The following is a 19,367-nucleotide window of genomic DNA, read 5'->3' as shown; positions in this document are numbered from 1 at the left end:
AACATAAATTAGCTAAACTGTGACTTTTAGGTAGAGGGAGAGTCTCAGGACCAGCCAGAAGCAGCATTTCAGCATTGTATTGGGGTTTGGGTTCCTAACATCAGAAACATATCTAAAGTTAATACATTAAAAAAAAAAAAAAAAAAAAAGCCAGCAAAGTCAGTGGCTCATGCCTGTAATCCCAGCACTTTGGGAGGTCAAGGTGGGTGGATCATGAGGTTAGGAGTTTGAGATCAGCCTGGCCAACATGATGAAACCCCATTTCTGCTAAAGATACAAAAAATTAACTAGGCATGGTGGTGGACGCCTGAAATCCCAGCTACTCAGGAGGCTGAGGCAGGAGAATCGCTTGAACCCAGGAGGCGGGGGTTGTAGTGAGCCGAGATTGCGCCATTGCACTCCAGCCTGGGTAACAAGAGTGAAACTCTGTCTCAAAAAAAAAAAAAAAAAAAGCAAAACTCCGACTTAAAAAAACAAAAAACAAGTACAAAACCAAAACCAAAACAAAATCCACAAAAAACTGTCATTCACACTTTCTTCTCCCTTTTTCACAGGACTCATTAGTCTCAGTTCCTGGAGACTGGAAGTACAAAACCTGTTTCTCAATTGTAACTTGCGCTGGCTTTCTTAACAATTATAGCATTCTGGGGTTCTCTGAGAACTTACAAATCTATTCTTTCCTCCCCAGATAAGTAGGTACTTTTTGATCGCTCTTAAACAATCTGGGTACTCCCCTCCCTGCCCAGCTTGGTGCAGTTTAAAAATAGAATAAGTCACGTAATTCCCCTGTTTCATCTTGCTGATAATCTGTGGAGTTGGGTATAGACTCCGTCTTCTATCTATCTTAAGTATCTGGCACTTGAAGGGGAATTAAGATCCTACATGAGAATGCTAAACCCTTCAGCAGTTGGCACTAATCAATTACCTACCCATTACTGATAACGGCAGGAGCCACTGGAAATTTTAAAAAAGGAAAAGTACATGGGACGACCTGATCAACTTAGCCTGCCACTTCTGGAGTGCCACAGCCACTAATGAACAACCCTCCAGTGTAGGCCCTGGCTCTAGGGCGCTATTTGCCACCTCCTGCCTCGCGCAACGTGGGCCTCCCCGAGCCTGTCCTGCCAGCGCCGCGCACGGTCCCAGTCCACGACGCCGCCAAGGGCCGGAGGGGGGCGCCCTCGCCGCGGGGAACACTGGAAATGCCTCGGGGGCGGACTCCGAGGACCGAGTATTGGCTGGAGAGACTTTTGCGCCACCCAGTAATCGCTTGCGCTCCAAGTCTTCTTAGGTGGGGGCCGGGTGGGTGAGGACGGGGACGCTACGCCACGCGGGGCACTCAGAGAAGGGCTGGGGTCCGGGGGCCGCGGCGCGGTCGGTTCCGTCCGGGCTCGAGCTTCCTAGCAACTCGCTCACCGGGGGCGGGCCCTGACTCTCGGGGCCGCGTCGAGTGGGTGGCCAGAAGCTGGTGGAGGAGAGGGCGAGCGGCTGCGAGAAGCCACAAGACTGGCGCGGGGACGACGCGGCGGAGGCGATCCGAAGAGAAGCAAGGCAGGGCGAGGAGGAGGAAATCCAGCCGATGAAGGGGAGCTGCCGCCGAGGAGGGAGGCGGGTCCCTTCGGCTGCTGCTGCTGTTCCGGGACGCCGCCGTGGGAGCCCGCCCGCCCGTAAGGTGCGCACCAGGTAGCTCCGCACCCAGGGGGCGCCCTTCCTGGCCCCTCCCAGAGCGGCCGGGACGGAAGGAGCTGCGCGGCGCTGCGCGGCGGGTGGCGAGGGCGGGCTGCACCCCGAGCGCGGCGCCCTTGAGCTGCACCGCGGCGCAGGTTTGCGAGCCGACTTGTCAGCCGGCCAAGAAAAGGAAGCTCCGTCCCTTCCCGCTCACCCGGCTTCCCCACCCCTTGTACTCTAAACCCTGCAGCCGGCGAGCGGCGCGGCCACGGAGGCGCCGAGGAGGAGCGAGCCGCCGCCGGGCAGCGGCGTGCCCTCGGGGGAGAGGGCGCCGGAGAGGAGGCGGCGGCGCGGCGGCGAGGGCGCGGCGCGCGATGGCAGCTGCTTAGCCCGGCGGGCGCGGAGCAGCCCAGAGCTGTGGCTGGCCAGGCGGTGCGGCTGGGCAGGGGACGCCGCCGCCGCTGCATCCCGGTCAGGAGAGATGAGCACGGAGGCGGGCGAGGGCATCACTTTCTCCGTGCCACCCTTCGCCCCCTCGGGGTTCTGCACCATCCCCGAGGGCGGCATCTGCAGGAGGGGAGGAGCGGCGGCGGTAGGCGAGAGCGAGGAGCACCAGCTGCCACCGCCGCCGGGCAGCTTCTGGAACGTGGAGAGCGCCGCTGCCCCTGGCATAGGGTGTCCCGCGGCCTCCTCCGCGAGCAGTGCCACCCGGTGCCGGGGCAGCTCTGGTGGTGGAGGCAGCCGACGGACCACGGTGGCATATGTGATCAACGAAGCGAGCCAGGGGCAACTGGTGGTGGCCGAGAGCGAGGCCCTGCAGAGCCTGCGGGAGGCGTGCGAGGCAGTTGGCGCCACCTTGGAGACCCTGCATTTTGGGAAACTCGACTTTGGAGAAACCACGGTTCTGGACCGCTTTTACAATGCAGGTGCGTGTGTGACCCCTTTTCCATCCCGCGCGGTCGGGACCCATGTTTAACCTGTCGGTCTTTGGGGCATTTTATTTTTCTGGCCGGGAAGCATTTATTTCTTGCCCCACTTTGGGGACAGCGACCGCCACTGCGTGACTGCTCCTGTCACTCGCCCCTCCGGGGAGAGCGTGTGTGCTTGTGTAAGAGTCTGTGTGTATTTGTGCGACAGACCCATGGATCCACCCACCGCCCAGAGCCGGAGCCCTGGGTCCTTGAGATAAACCTGAAGAACTGTCTTCCAGCAGTGGGAGATGTTTGCCCCAGTCATTCCTTCTCCATTCAGGATCTCGGTTTCACTTCTGTTAGGTTGGATCGCTGTTTTCCTTCTGCAGATACCTGTGACGGCTTTACATGAGGTTCTCTTTTTCTCTGTGTAATTTTGAGAGTACAGGAACGATGACATGCCACACAGCCAGCTGCACGCAGAGTGTAACTATATTAATTTACATGCCATGTTGCGATCTTCCCAACTCATCTTACCTTCAATAAGTTTTAGTCGCTTGAATTTCTCATATCTCACTAACCCGGACTTCCAAGTAATTACAGTGCTTCCAAAGGTAATAACATCACAACTTACACTGAACTTGTGTGGTATCTTTGTAAGGATTTTGGTAAGAGAACCAGGGTCTTTTTTTTTTTTTTTATTGCCCCATACATGGTGGGCTAGAAAGTTTATTATTTAACATTGTCTAAAACAACCATATGCTATCCTAATAACAACATTAGTTTGGCCATTAAAGTGATTACTAGCATAATCCATGAAAGAAATGTATCTTTTCAACCTATCTCAGATTTCAGAAAATGTTAAGGCAGTTCTAGTAACTGAAGCAATTAGCTGCCTGTTAACAAATGTTAGGACTAATACCATGTTATGGAAATTAACCTTTAGCCCCCTGTATATCCTGTGTTGAGAATATATACATGTTTATGTTTAATTTGTGGGTAAAAACCTGGTTCATTGGTTTCAAAACAATACACTTCTTGCATTTGTGATCACATAAAAAGCTTTATTTTCCATTTTTGTTTTCAGTTCTGATTCTCTTCAGCCCCTTCCAAGCACCTGAAGTAGGCTTATGTCAGTCTTGGAATTCAGCCAAAGCTGAATATTTTAAGAACAACAAGAACTTCATGTTAAAGAAGCCAGACTAAATAAACTAGGACTTTCTGGTTCTGGTATTTTAAAAATAGTTTTGGTCTTCGTAACTAAGCATGGATATAATATATTATAGCTTGATTCTTTGGGTAGCTTGCTATAAAAGTTACATCAACATAACTTTTCTAAAAATTATGGCACTCTTATTTTTGGATTATAATTTGGAAGAAGCTTCAAAGAACTAAGATATGAGAGGAAAATACCCAACTGAACACTTGAGCCTATTTTTATTGCACTGATTGGGTGTTTTTTTCTAGGACTCCAGAAAAAAAATCTTAAACTCTAAGTTAATTTGAAAGAAAGTTTCCTAACAATGCTTTCTTTCTGTTACTCTCCAAACACTGCCTCTGGGAAAGGGAGTGAGAATGATTACAAGGAAACTGACAGTTTGAGTGTATTTCATTGAATCCTCCAAACAAGCCTGTGAAGGAAGTACTTACCTTCTTAGGTGGGAAAACCCAGAGAGCCCTAACTGGCCCTGGGATTCATAGGGAGTAAGTGGCCAATGCAGGATTCTACTACAGGTGGCTGACCCTGAAAGGTCATGCTTGGGCCCAGTACAGTGGTTCACGCCTGTAATCCCAGCACTTTGGGAGGCCAAGGCAAGTGGATCTCCTGAGGTCAGGAGTTCAAGACCAGCCTGGCCAACATGGTGAAACCCTGTCTCTACTTAAAAGACAAAAACTAGCCGGGTGTGGTGGTACATGCCTATAGTCCTGGCTACTTGGGAGGCTGAGGCAGGAGAATCTCTCGAACCTGGGAAGCAGAGGTTGCAGTGAGCCGAGATTGTACCACTGCACTCCAGACTGGGTAACAGAGTGAGATTCTTGTCAAAAAAAAAAAAAAAAAAAAAGATCATGCTTGGTCCTTGCTTCCTCCATTTAGGTGGGCTGAGTTACTCTCAGAATCAAGGAAGCTTACTATCTTGGAATCAGGTGAGTGAGCTGGCAAAGATCTTACCAGGCATTTAGGTACATATGGAATAGTGGAGAGGGCATGCTCTGGGAAGCTTCTTGTTCCTGGGCCAGCTCTGTCCCTTCCTACTGCTTCTTTCAAACTAGACAGGCCTCAGTTTAACCCTCTGCCCATCTGGTTGGCATGAACTCCAAGGATGAGTGCCTTCTTATTCAGCATGAAAGCATGAAAATGTGACAGAATGAAGGTGCATCAGTTTCATCCAAACTCTTTGTTTTTGTCTTATTTATTTTATTTAGTGACAGGGTATCACTCTGTTGCCCAGTTTAGAGTGCAGTGGCATGATCATGGTTCACTGCAGCCTGGAACACCTGGGCTCTGGTGATTCTCCTGCCTCAGCCTTCCAAGTAGCTAGGACTATAGGCATGAGCCACCACACTGGGCTATTTTTATTTTACTTTATTTTTTTGTAGAGGCGAGGTCTTGCTATGTTGCCCAGACCGGTCTCAAACTTCTGGCCTCAAGCAATCCACCCACCTTGGCCTCCCAAAGTGGGATTACAGGCATGAACCCTGCACCCAGCCTCCCTTTGTTTTTCTAAACTAAGGGCTGTGGAGTTTGATGGTAGTAGAACTGATTTTCTTCTGACTTCTAAGATGGCTTGTTCTTCCTCCATCAGGGATTGACAAACTTCTGTAGAGGTCTAGATACTAAATATTTTAGACTTTGCAACTTTAAAAAAACCTTTATTTCAGAATCAGAGTATTTGTTCAGGTTTGTTACAGAGATATATTGTGTGATGGATGCTGAGGTTTTGGGTATGAATGAATCCGTCACCCAGGTGGCGAGCATCGTACCCATAGGTAGTTTTTCAACCCCCTCTCTTTTCTCCTTCTGGTAGTCTTCCCCGTCTGTTGTTCCTATCTTTAAGTTTACATCTACCTAATGTTTAGCTCCCACTTACAAGTGAGAACATGCAGTATCTGGTTTTGGTGTCTTTTTGGTAGAACGATTTATTTTCCTTTGGGCATATACCTAGTAATGGGATTGCTGGGCCGAACGGTAGTTCAGCTCTTCCGTCTTTGAGAAATCTCCAAATTGCTTTCTATGGTGGCTGGACTAATTTACATTCTCGCCAATGGTGTATAAGTAAGTATTCCCTTTTTTCTGCAGCCTGGCCAACATCTGTTATTTTTTGACTTTTTAACAAAAGCCATTCTGACTGGTGTGAGATATTATCTCATTGTGGTTTTGATTTGCATTTTTCTGATGATTAGTGATGAGCATTTTTTCATGTCTGTTGGCTGCTTATCTGTCTTCTTCTGAGAAGTGTCTGTTCATATCTTTTACCTACTTTTTAATGGGGTTGCTCTTTTTGCTTGTTGGTTTGTAGACCTTTCTTAAATGCATAATTTGTGAATATTTTCTCCCATCCTGAGGGTTGTCTGTTTACTCTCTTGATAGTGTCTCTTGTGCAGAAGCTCTTTAGCTAATTAGGTCCCATTTGTCATTTTTGTTTTTGTTGCAATTGCTTTTGAGGGCTTAGTAATAAATTCTTTCCCAAGGCCGATGTAGAAAGGTCTTTTCCTAGGTTTTCTTCTAGGATTCTTAGGGTTTGAGGTCTTACATCTAAATCTTAATCCATCTTGAGTGAATTTTTGTATATGGTGATAGATCGGGGTCCGATTTTCTTCTGCATGTGGCCAGCCAGCACTCCTTATTGGATAGGGAGTCCTTTCCCCATTGCTTCTTTTTGTTGACTTTGTCAAAGATCAGATGGTATTAGGTGTGCGGCCTTATTTCTTGAGGTCTCTTTCACAACTTCTCAGTTCTGCCCTTGTCACTCAAGAGCTTCCATAAACAGGACCTAAACAAATGATCATGACCATGTTCCAACCAAACTTTATTCACAGACACTGAGATTTGAACTTCATATACTTCACAAAGTATTCTTTCTTGTTTTATAACCATTTTAAAATGTAAAAACCATTCTTAGCTTGCAAGTCATACTCAAAAACAGGTGGCCCGCAGGATTTGGCCTCTGTGCCATGCTGACCTTTGCTCTACACCCACGACCTGTACTTGAAAGTTGATTTTTATGAGGTTGTGGGAAGAACACTGTCCTGCATATTAGATCTGAGTTTTCATCCCAGCTCTGCTGTAAACCATGTAATTGTGAGAACCGCCCTTCATTGCCTCCAATGGTGTTTCTTTGCCTGTAAAATTGATCGGGGTAGAAGTGAAGGGGGAATTGAACACAATTTTTAGGATTCGCTTATTTAATCCTGTGAATTTAGGAAGGCAAGGTGGCATGGGATGCAGGCACAAAGCATTAGAGTAGCCTTTTCAAGGTTTGGCTTTGGGTCCTGATTCTTTTATAACTTGGAGCAATTCATTTAAAGTCTCAGAAAAGAGTGGAGTGTTAGAATAATTGTTATCTGAGATTCCATCTAGCTCTCAAATTCTGTACTTTAAAATGACGACATTATTAAGACAAACGAATCGTTTCAGTTTGTAGAGATGAAATGAACTGCTTGTATATATCATATTCCTGCCCCTGAGGAGCTCTGAGTTGGTGGGTAGGGCAGACTCAATGTCTTTGCCATAGTAGTGCCTCTGTGCCAGGATGCCCTGCGCTCTCAGGAAACAGCTTAAAAAATCAGACTGAGGGTGGGATGGGTTCAAGGGTAGCTTCTTATATACTTATGTTTTGTTGTTTGCTTTTTTCCTTTTTGTGGAAAATGAGGTCTCACTATATTGCCCAGGCAGGTCTCAATTTCCTAGGCTCAAGCTATCCTCCTGCCTCTGCCTCCCTAAGAGTTGGGATTATAGGCGTAAACCACTGCACCGGGCAAGGGGTAGCATCTTAAAGGATGTGACACCTGAAGTGAAATGGCAGGGTAAACAAGGACAGCCTAATGAAGATCTCAACGTTGTACATGGGAAACAATGATGTTTGAATAGCTCTATTTAATGGAGTGAATAAGAACTTAGTCTCAGGTACTCAGGAGGCTGAGGTTGGAGGATCCCTGGAGCCTGGGAGGTTGAAGCTACAGTGAGCCGCGATCATGCCACTGTAGTCCAGAGTGGGTGACAGAATGAGACCCTGTTTCAAAAACAAAAACAAACAAAAAAAACTTAAAGTTCGGTAACATTTTTAAAAAATGTTCTGAGCTTTATGTACTGGTGCCTTTTTAAAGGAGAGGTTGCAGTTAAACGTTTTCACTGATTTTTCTCCATCTGATTTCTATGTAACTATATTTTGATTTCGTCTTTGACTACACTTGTCATTTGCTTTTTCATTTTCTTTCTGAGGTGAAACTAATGCTCTATTAATGCTTTTATGAAAATTCATCTTATTTACATATACAAGACACTGTCACTCAGAGACAGCAAAGCCAAGCTGACAATACCTCTTCTTAGCCCTCTGCATTATAGGCAGAAAATTTCGTAAAAGCTAAGAGATGTCAGTATCATCGCGTTGCCCTGTGTAGGTGGACAGATTCCAACTGGGAAGCTCTCCTCCTCAAAATTTTTTTTTGAGACAGAGTGTCACTCTCTCTGTCCAGGCTAGAGTGCAGTGGCTCAGTCTTGGCTCACTGCAGCCTCTCCTTCCCGGGTTCAAGTGGTTCTCCTGCCTCAGCCTCCTGAGTAGCTGGGATTACAGTGGTGTGCCACCATGTTCAGCAATTTTTTGTTGTTGTTGTATTATTAGTAGAGACAGGGTTTTACCTTCTTGGCCATACTGGTCTCAAACTCCCGACCTCAGGTGATCCACCCGCCTCGGCCTCCCAAAGTGCTGGGATTACAGGCGTGAGCCACTGCACCCAGACCTAAATTTTTTCTTTTTTTAATGGACATCAATTCTGTTATACTCTCATTTTGCTTATGAAAACACTGAACCTTGAAGAAGTTATATTCATTCACTCAGGTTAAATATTTGAAGGTTCTTTCTTGGAGCACACTTTTCTTAGAAACAGTATTGCACAATGGTGGTCAGATTCTGGGACTAGCCTATAAGAAGCCTGGTTGACACAGTGTGTGGAACCATTCACCATTTTAAACATTTGGAAAAGTTCTGTTTCTGAAACCTCAAACCGGGACTTTTCCTATATTAGACCAGTGACTTGCTTTCATCCAGCTCTGGGTAGCATCTTGGCCAGATGTAGGAGAAGCATCAGCTTGGAGTGGTGGCGTTGGTGGCACTGTGGTAAGATAGGGGACAAAGGGAAGATCAGATGGCTACAGGGAGATGAGGGATGCTGTTGGAGGAGGAGGCAGCAATGTCTGCAGGAGATCTAAGAACTCTTTCACCTCCTTCAGGCTTCTTCCCCTTCAACTTCCTGCCGAGGTAAGATCCAGGGACGCTGCTGTGCTCAAGGCCACCTCACTCCCTCAGTGGACACAGGGTTAGATGGGCTGCTCGCTTCCCATTTCCTTGCCACCAGCCTTCACATCCGCCCGGGCCTTTTAGCTTGGCTCACTGCAGATTGCAATCTCTTACTCAGCCTTTCACCCTGTAGCAATCGTAAGTAACAGGAAGGAAGCACATGCTAGTTGAAATTATAAGAACTTAACTTTTCTATTTTCATTCGTAGCATGTTCCCACTTCACCTGAGTTGTGATGAAAGTTGCCCATGTGTTAATATGCCATCGTGCTGGAGAGGCATCTGATCTTGCTGGGCTTTGGCTCTAACTTGGGTCCAACAAAGCTTCTTAGGACTTCTAATCTTATTTGGTAAAACAATAAAACAAAACAGAACGTAACCTTGTATCCCATCTATCCCAGATGGAGAAGTTCTTGAAAATTTTCCAGCCCACTTCTGCATTTCTACTTTCAATATACTTTCCAAGTATATCATCTCATGTATTTTGAAGGAAAGGATAAAGTCTGTATTTCCTAAATAATGTTTCCCATGAACCAGTTAAAAAAAATTGGAGGATGACATGTGTTGCCAACATTTAAATTTTTCCAAGTAAGGGTATTATAAGTAGAGAGAGAAAGTGAGGAAATCGAGAGAGAGAGAGAGAGAGACAGAGAGAGAGAGAGAGGAAAATCAACAACCAGCTACCTATTGCCATGATTTCCTAAAAAGAAGTTTTATGTTAAAAAAAATTAGGAGGGGACATAACCTTAGAATAAAAGACAGATCTTTGCATATGGAAATGGATGGAAAAACTCATGACATTATTTATTTTTCCCATTTTTCCATGGATGAGTGAAAACTTTGTCACACCAGTCAACAGAGTTGTGTTTGAGAGCCTCTGATTGGAACCGCCCTGCAGCCCCTTCCCACCTTTCAGCCACTGCGTCATGTGCAAAACGAGCCTTAGTAAAATTATCAAAAGAGCAAATGTACATAAGCTTATAAGGGAAAACTCCAGTTAGGAAGGGATTTTAAAACATCCTAGTGGTGTCCAACACATGGTTTTTCTCTGAGCTTTTCACGTTCCCTGGCACACCATTGTGGCAGCTGCCACCCACCCCACACGAACTGACAGCGCTGTGCTGCTTCTTGCTTTCTTGGATAATGGGTCAATTAAGGCAAAACTATAATTTTTTAAAAAGAGCCTAAATAGAAAATTGGATGGAAAAAAGCAAAATCAAAAAGAAAACTCCAGAGCACAAAAATAGATTCATTTTTAGAGGACCAATTTCTTACCCCGCATAATCAACTGCATGTTGTCATGACTGGCCCTGCTTCTTAGGCTGCCGGGGTCCCATTTCTTTCCTTAAGTTGGTCACCTTTTGTACTTGAGACATTTATCACTTGGTAGTTCACGCTGGCTCCGTCTCTAGGTGAAGCCTATGTATTATATCAGCGCAGAACACAGGCTTGTCTCACCAGTGGCCTTAGCTGGAGCCAGCCTTCTGGGAGTTCTCTGTTTACAGGGCAGTTCCCCTCTGGTGGCTTTAAGAACTGTGACCTGCTTCCTGTTTCAGACGTCTGGTTAGAGGGCCATTCAGTTCCTGTTTCTGGTTTGCAGGATAAAAGTGGTTCACACCTTCTTTGGGGAGCAGTGGGAGATGAACAAGCACAAAGTTTAGTAAATGTGCAAGTCTCTCCAGCATGAGGCACCAACTGTGCCTATTTTCCAAGTAGTTCTTCCAAGTGGTCCCTTCAAACACCATCCCAAGCCAGGAAAGTAGAGAAAAAAAACACAGGAAAATACACTGTTGGCTGCTGACTCCAGAGCTGACAGTGCACTGCAATGATGGCCCCTCCCAGGAGGCCATTCCAGGGCCTTTTCATCGCCCATGGGATCGTCACTGTGGCTATAGAAGATGCTAGCATTTCCTCCACTCCACCTGGGGCAAGATGAGTGTGGGGAATGTGGTGAGGGTGGGCAGTGTTGCAGGAACCCAAAAGCTCCGTGGTTATCAGAAGAAATTGGGAACCCACAGCTTGAAAGGTGTATCTTGAAGACAGCCTCATCTTCCTGTAATTTGGATATAGGTAGGTGGGGAAACTAGCTAGATCTAAGAAAGATACCTTATTTTCAGGGAGTAAAATTAAACTTGAAAATGTTATTAGTGTCATAAAAGGGAAGTAAGGAAAATCAAGGCAAAACGACAAATTAAAAATTCATTGGTGACTCTAATATATTGGTTCCTGTAGTTATTTATTTATTTTTTTAAAGACAGTCTCCCCCTGTCACCCAGGCTGGAGTGCATTGGCATGATTTCGGCTCCAACTGCAACCTCTGCTTTTTCTGGGCTTAAGTGATCCTCCTACTCTGAGTACAACCAAGCCTGGCCAATTTTTGTATTTTTGTATAGAGATGGGGTTTTACCATGTTGCCCAAGCTGGTGTTGAACTCCTGGACTCAAGTGATCCTCCTGCCTCAGCCTCCTAAAGTGCTGGGATTACAGGCAAGGGCCACTGCGTCTGGCCTAGTTGTTTTAGTGTATTAGTTTTTCTCTTTGGCCAGAGGTATTGACTGGAGACACTGATCGAAGTATGTGCCAGCTTAGTGGAAAAGCAGGAAGGATATGAGACAAAGCTGATTTTCCAAATCGTGTCTAATTGTTCCAAAAATGTAAAGAATTGAGCACTTACATTTTATACAAATTTTATTTTGTAGTGTTTTTGGTTTTCCAAAGGAAAACAGAAAAACTAAAAGATAAACAATTGAAGCTACATTGTGGTAATTTTCTTAGGGGAGACAGGAGAGAGAATTGTAAATATTAAGAGCATCTCCTCTTTAATCACAGTAAAGCAGATCGGTGTAACTTAAATGCCACAGAAGTCACACAGGGTTACAGAAAACAGTCCACTATAAGCAGACTTTTTCTGTTACAGTAGTTCATCAACAATGAGGAAAGCAATTGCCTTTGGTATATGATTCATACAGGAAGTAAGTTATATTCCTTTGTACAGGAAATCTATAAAAATGGTTGAGACCAGTTATATCAGTACTTTTCAAGCCTCTCCTATACCTGTGAACTCTTAAGAAACAGAAACATGGAGGAGAGCTGCCCTAGTGAGCATCAATCAACATTAGGTTATCTGTCCACTGACCCCAAGCCACATAAAAACAAGCCTTGCCTAAGTCAGATAATTCTCTCTCCTTTAAAAATTTTTGATTAGCTCTTTTTCTTTTCTTTTCTTTTTTTTTTTTTTTTTTTGAGACAAGGTCTCACTCCATCATCCAGGCTGGAATGCAATGGCTCAATCATAGCTCACTGCAACCTCTAACTCCTGGGCTCAAGGGATTTTCCCACCTTAGCCTCCCAAAGTGTTGAAATTACAAGCATGAGCCACTGTGCCTGGCCTAATTACTCCTATTTCTTATTTTTAGAAAGTCACCCAAGGCTATTACATATCAAGTACATTTTTTTTTTTTTAGTAGAGACAGGGTTTCACCTTGTTTCCCAGGCTATGGTCTTGAACTGCTGGGCTCAAGCAATTCACTGGCCACTGCCTACCAACGTGCTAGGATTATTGGCCTGTGCCACCATGCCCAGCCGTTCCAAATACCTCTTAATGTCACACCCAAGTTTTCTAATATGGTAATTGTGAAAATATCAGCTTAAAGCTGGGGCAACCAGGATAGGAGTGCTACTCCTGCTGTCCAGGGTCCGTAGCTTTGGCCTCTAGCTAGATATTTCCCAGTTTATAATTTGATCACTCTGAGGTTTAGGCGATTTTATGCAGCTGGGTCAGAATGATAATGTAAATAAATCAGTTGTTCAATGCTACTCCTCTTCCTTTGATTCTCATACTCTTGAACCCAGGAGGCGGAGGTTGCAGTGAGCCGAGATCGCACCACTGCACTCTAGCCTGGTAACAGAGTGAGACTTCATCTCAAAAAAAAAAAAGATCCTATTTCTTATAAAAGAAGTAGGCTGAGCAGTGTAATTAACTATATCTTACAGTTGGAAAAGCTATGTGAGTGGCCAGATTAAATCAAGTGGTTGAATAGGAGGTCTTCCAACTTCCAAACAATACAGGTGTTTTGTTTGCTATTCTACAATTTCCACCTGCAGTGAAAAACATTTCAAAACATTTTGAAGTATATATTCCGTTTGAGAGGATCAGTTCTCATATTTTGGTCCACGATGGCAGTTATTATTGTGAGGAAGAGTCAGAGTAGTGACACAGCTTTCTCATCATCTCTTGCTAGCAGATTTTAGTGACATCTTAATCAGAAAACTGACTTAGGTTTTTCAGTCTGTGTCAACAAGGGAGCCAACTCAATAGTGACTGCCAGTTGCTTGGCCTTAAGCTGTAAGTTGGGCTCTTTTCAGGCAAGTCTTGGGCTATTTTCTGGGCATGATGGTTACATGGACTGCGGTAGACCAAAATCAGCATTTCTCTAAAATGATCCAGAGAGCTGGGTTTACAGCACAGCCCGGGGATGATTCTTTTCTTGTTTCCCTGAGACGCTGGCTCTGGAGTCTGATGCACTTTCCCTTAATGTGATAGCGTTATTCCTAGTAATTAAATTTTGTAAGCATTTATTATTAATTGCCTATAATATGCCTCTTACTGAATCAGGATGTATTGAAGAACTAAGTGGAAAAAGGCATACATCTTCAGGAGTATAAAGGTTTATAACATGTTTTTTTACTTCCTTTTTTCTTTTTCTTTTCTTTTCTTTTTTTTTTTTTGTTATTTCTGAAAAGCTGTAAAAAGGTTTATAACATGTATCTATTTGCATGGGAAAAACATTAAAAAATTTATGAAACACTTTAGTCATAAAGAAAGTATATAAAATACTTTAACAGACACTTATGCATCTGCATACTACCTAAGTAAAATAGCTAATAGCAGTTAAACATTTTGACATGCTTGTTTTACTTCTCTTTGTTTTTTAGAAAAATAAATCATTCTGGGCAAAACTAAAAGCTCCTTTCTACTTCATTAATTTCCCTTCCTGGGAAAATGCATTCTTCATGGGAAGCACCATGTTACAATGTTCTAGGCTGTAAATTACAAAAATCTAAAATAATGACTCTCTTCAAATATAAACAAATGCCAAATATTGAACTAATTTAGTATTTAATGAGAAAAACCAGAAAGATATTAAAACTTGTTGAAAGGAGAGTTCAAAGAGCAAATATTACATACACACACACAAAATCAGGAATGGTGAAATGAACTTGCTAATAGATGCAAAATTAGCTGATACTATGTAAGGCAATTCTATAAGTATAAATGTTGGAGCCATCTATTCTGAAGGGTGGAAATCAATTGTATTTCTACCAAACCATATTCATTTGTATTGCTGTGGACAAGAAATACTTGCTTTACTATCAGTTTGCACAAGGTAATATTTACCCCGACAGCATTGTAAAATGGCAAGATCACTAGGAGGACAATCAAAGGTATACACCCCTTTAAAATAAGGTAATTCCCAGAGGGAGTGCTGCACTAAGCCCAGCCCTCCACTGAAAGGATACTCACAAGTCTTTGGCAACTCTTCCCTGCAGAAGGTTGGTCATTCTCAGCAGGCTCTATGCCTGTCTCTCCAAGTGCTCTGAACTCAACCTGACCCAAAAGACCTATTGCTATCTCTGCTACTCTGCTATCTGAAGCTGTTCGCCCTGAGAGGATCCCAGAATACCTTGCTTTAACCAGGGTTCCTAGTCATGGCCATTTTGGGTCAGGGAACATGTACAAATTGACAATAGGATGTCTGTCAGTCTCCTAGGTTTTGGATGTGAGAAGAGATACAAGCCATAGGGCCATAACCAAGCCAGCAATATGCCAGTGGGATGCCTGCAGTGTCTGGAAACCCAACTTCCTTCTTATTTTAGGAGATTATCATTGTTAATATGGGACCCTCAGTTTAGACTGCTCCAAATAAGCCTATTTTATGGAGGAAAAAGTTGATATATTTTAGAGGGCTAGCACACTGCCATAAGATTACACAAACTGACCAGCTGCCTATATGACACTCTGGTCTTATAAATTAAAGCAAGGCATACACAAACAGCGTGCATTACCATGCGCTAGGTGTATGTGCTAATCACTCTATATGTGTGACTTTATTTAATGATTTTTCTTTTTGTTTCTGAGACAGGGTCTCACTCTGTTGCCCAGACTAAAGTGCAGTTGCATGATCATGGCTCACTGCAGTCTTGATCTCCCAGGATCAAGTGATCCTCCTGCCTCAGCCTCCCAAGTAGCTGGGACTACAGGCATGCACCAGCACACTGGGCTCATTTTTTATGTTGTTATTTTTATCTTTTATTATTTATTTATTTATTTGAGACAGATTCCAGACTGGAGTGCAGTGGTGTGATCTTGGCTCACTGCAATCTCTGCCTCCCAGGTTACCATCCCCTGGTAATTTTTTGTAGTTTTAGTAGAGAAAGGGTTTCGCCATGTTGACCAGGCTGGTCTCGAATTCCTAGCCTCCAGTGATCTGCCCACCTTGGCCTCCCAAAGTGCTGGGATTACAGGTGTGAGCTGCCATGCCCAGCCTTATTTTTATTTTTTGTAGAGACATCATCTCACCATGTTACTTAGGCTGGTCTCGACCTCCTGAGGTCAAGTGATCCTCCCACATCTGCCTCCCAAAGTGTTGCCTTGGCATTACAGGCGTAAGCCCCTTTGCCTACTCTATTTAATTTTTAAAACAACTTCATGAGGCAGATAGCATCAGTTGATCAGTTTTTTTGTTTGGGGAAACTGAGCCCCTGAAACTATTGTCAGCAGTGGTCTCAGTGTCACATAGCTACTGAGGGTCAGAGTCCAAATTTGAACCCAAGTCGGTCAGACTCCAGAATCTATTCACTTATAACTTATGTTCTCCTGTCTCACTGAAATACGTTTTCTATTTGGAAACATTGAAATTATTATTAATACCATGATTATAGGCATCACATCAGCAGATTTTTTTTTTTTTTTGGCTGCTTAACATCTGCAAGATGTCTTTCTAAGGTCTATATAAAATTAGGTTAAAAAGGTGTAATTTCTGCCTTTTATGATTTTACAGTCTACCAGTTGAATTTGGCAATTCAATAAATTAATTCAACAATAAATAATTGTTGGGAGCCTACAACATGCGGGATTATATCGTGAAAAAGTAATGAGTAAGTAAAAAAATCCAAGGGAATATTTTAAGGACTTTATAATGTAGATCATTTCACTGAACTGTACACTTGAGAACAGTTTATTACTGCTATAAAAGATGTGAAAATGTATCAAAAATAAAAATCTTATGCAATAGTATACTATGCATTAGATGCCCCCCAGTTAATTTTTTTAATGAAATCAGTATCATAATGAAAATTACTTAAATAAATTCCAAGGTTTTATTAAAAACCTTTCAGATCTCATAGATAAAATATTATTAAATTTTTCTTCCAAGAGGGGTATTAAGATTCTTTAATTAAGAAGAACTTTTTTTATATTGACTTTTATGGAAACAAGTAGAGTTATTGCCTGAGATTTAGAACCTTTTTAAAAATATATTATTTTTCTGGTAGTGGAATTTGAAGTCCCTGTATTAATCTTTTCAGCTTGTGAAAAAAATCTAGGTTGTTTTAGATAGTTAAAATGTGCCAACAATACAATTTCAATTTAGTATTTTTCTGGCCTGTGTTACATAATAAAATTGTGTTGCTTACTTGATGATATGTTGAGTGTTTGGTTCTTGGCTGACAGAAAATCGTCAGCCTGAATGCCAAGCTCTTGAATGGCTGGGCCAGAATAAGAATATCAAATAAATGAACCAGGTTCCTTTAGATAATAAAGGCAGATGTAGTGGTATTGTCAATGCTTCCACTATATTATGATATACATAAAACATGACTAAGGCAGAAATCTGGGCTACCTCTGAAGGTTCTAAGTAACATTAATGAATGTATGCTTTATATAATATTTCTTTAATTTATGTAATATTTCTGATTTTTTGAGTCACATACAGTTGATGTGCGGTAGTTCTGTCATGACATCGCCTAGATTTTTAGGATATTGGTCTTGGTAAACTAGCTTTGGTTGATCCAGTGAAAATTCGGGTTTCAAATCCAGACAGTAGGATTTAATTTTTCAAAAATAACTCCTCAGTTTGAGGCTGCAGTGAGCCGCAATTGCACCACTGCCCTTGAGCCTGGGAAAACGGAGACCCTGTATCAAAAAATAAAACAACCAAATACCTCCTAGTCAGTTTCCCAGATATGCTGACCCAGTGTTTACTATATACATAGAGTAAGAAAAGATTTGTAGATACTCTAGAGGAGCCTGGAGTCTGGTTTTAAAACCTGATATATCTCTTAGCATGTGTATATTATTGCAAAGCAGGTTGGGGCACAAGTTGCTTAGCTTGACCTAGTGAAAGAGAATATGGTTGTAGCTTGCACGTGAGTTACGACAAGAATAGTTGGCTTGACTTTTCTTGCCCAGCAACTCAGTGTTACCAATATTTTATGTGCTTGAATATGCTTGAATTCAGATTTACCTTGGCAGTTGGTAAATATGAAATAAAATTGAAAAGGAAATACTATCCTACTGTTAACAGAGTTCCAGACTCTTCTTTCCCTTATAAAATCAGTAGACAATTCATTTAGCCATTATATATGACACATGAGTGGGTTACCCAAGGGCTGATCATGTTGCGATGATTAGAATATCATTTTGCAGATTTGCGTTGTTTGTTTCCAAAGTCTGAAAGCATTAAGAAATTTTTGCAGTCACTTATGATTGTGACTTGATTACCATGTAACTTATAGGACCATTGTGTTAGTGCTTACTCATCCATTCAGCATATATTCAAATAAAGGGCACAGTTGTTGCATCAGTATTAATTTTGATTAATTTATGTCAGATCAAGTTACAAGTGACAAAACTTCTTGCTTAGGAACATAGTGTGCTTACAAAGTTCATGTTTTAACATCCTTTTGAAGAAATCTAAGATGCAAAGACATACAAATTAAGAAGGCAGGCTGGGTACAGTGGCTTATGTCTGTAATTCCAGCACTTTGGGAAGTAGAGGCGGGAGGATCACATGAGCCCAGGAATTCGAGACCAGACTGGACAACATAGGGAGACTGTGTCTCTACACAAAAATTTTAAAACTTAGCTGGGTATAGTGGTGCACCCCTGTGGTCCCAGCTACTCAGGAGGCTGAGGTGGGAGGATCATATAAGTCCTGGGCAACAGAGTGAGACTCTGTTTACAAAAAAAGAGGTGAATTGCAGGAGCTTTTAAAAGTTGCTAATGTTTAAACATTAGCAGTGTTCATTAGTGACAGGGTTAGGGAATGCCTTACCTGGGGTTATGGGAAGTTTAGAAGTTCAGATAGAATCCTTTGGTTCTTGACTGTGTTTGAGGCAACAGAGGGCAGGCAAAGGCAGATAACTGCAAGCTAAAGAATTTGTCGGTGTTTGAGATTTGAGCTTAAGTAAACCTCCGGGAGTATTAAGGTTAAATTTATAATGTCCTCACCTATGGCTTGTTTGGTGCCCATTTGTAAAATCTTTGAGAAGGTTAAACCTTAATAGCAGCTGGGTACAGTGGCCCATGCCCATAATCCCAGCACTTAGGGAGGCAGAGGCTGGTGGATCTCTTGAGCTCAAGACTTCAGGACCAGACTGGGCAACATGGTGAGACCTCGTCTCTACAAAAAATACAAAAATTAGCTGGTTGTGGTGGTACACACCTGAAGTCCCAGGTACTCAGGAGGCTGAGGTGGGATGATCGCTTGAGCCAGAGGCTGCAATGAGCTGTAATTGTACGACTGCACTCCAGCATGGGTGACAGCAAGGCCCTGTCTCAAAAAAATAGAAAATAAAACACAATCCAAAAACCCTAAAAGTATACAAGTGACACTCTTCTACTTTAGCCGAATTGTGTATACACTTGGAACTAAAATTAAGATGTTGATGTATCTCCTTGGTTTGCCTGGAGAGACATTTACACTGCAGGGTGAAATATGAATAAGTAATGAGAAAGTACAGCCTCACAATTTCCAAGCTTCATAGAACTCACTTAGACTCTCTCCTTAGGTTTTATTAAAGAATAGGTTTTTATCATGTTAAATAGATAATAAACATTCTTCTTGATGGATAATCTCTTGATTATTCTGGATTGGATCTTCTTATTACTTGTTTGCAGGCTGCAAGTTAATTTCTAATTTGAAGTAACCCAAGAAGGGCCAGATCTCATCTTCAAGTGATCCCAGAAGGGAACACATTGTACTTACAAAAGCTC

At 42.9% G+C, this 19,367-nt stretch overlaps 1 protein-coding gene across 4 annotated transcripts in view; it reads left to right on the top strand.

Annotated features, from left to right (window-relative positions):
- Window positions 1–1,281: 1,281 nt before the first annotated feature.
- MAP3K5 (mitogen-activated protein kinase kinase kinase 5) overlaps window positions 1,282–19,367 on the top strand; it is a 241,083-nt gene continuing 222,997 nt past the window's right edge. For 2 of the 4 annotated variants that reach the window (XM_078370136.1, XM_035296827.3), the window contains exon 1: window positions 1,282–1,672. Coding sequence is in view for 2 of the 4 variants with exons in the window: in XM_002747058.7 (XP_002747104.2) it covers window positions 1,580–1,672; window positions 1,919–2,594 (769 nt within the window). In the remaining 2 variants the exon portion in view is untranslated. Of the gene's footprint in view, window positions 1,673–1,918; window positions 2,595–19,367 lie in introns of all 4 variants that reach the window. The other 2 variants (XM_002747058.7, XM_035296826.3) reach the window with 2 other exon arrangements.

Source organism: Callithrix jacchus, chromosome 4, assembly GCF_049354715.1.
Source record: "Callithrix jacchus isolate 240 chromosome 4, calJac240_pri, whole genome shotgun sequence".
Lineage (NCBI taxonomy): Eukaryota > Metazoa > Chordata > Mammalia > Primates > Cebidae > Callithrix > Callithrix jacchus.
Note: the sequence above shows the minus strand (reverse complement) of the source record. Positions and strands in the feature narration are given on the sequence as shown.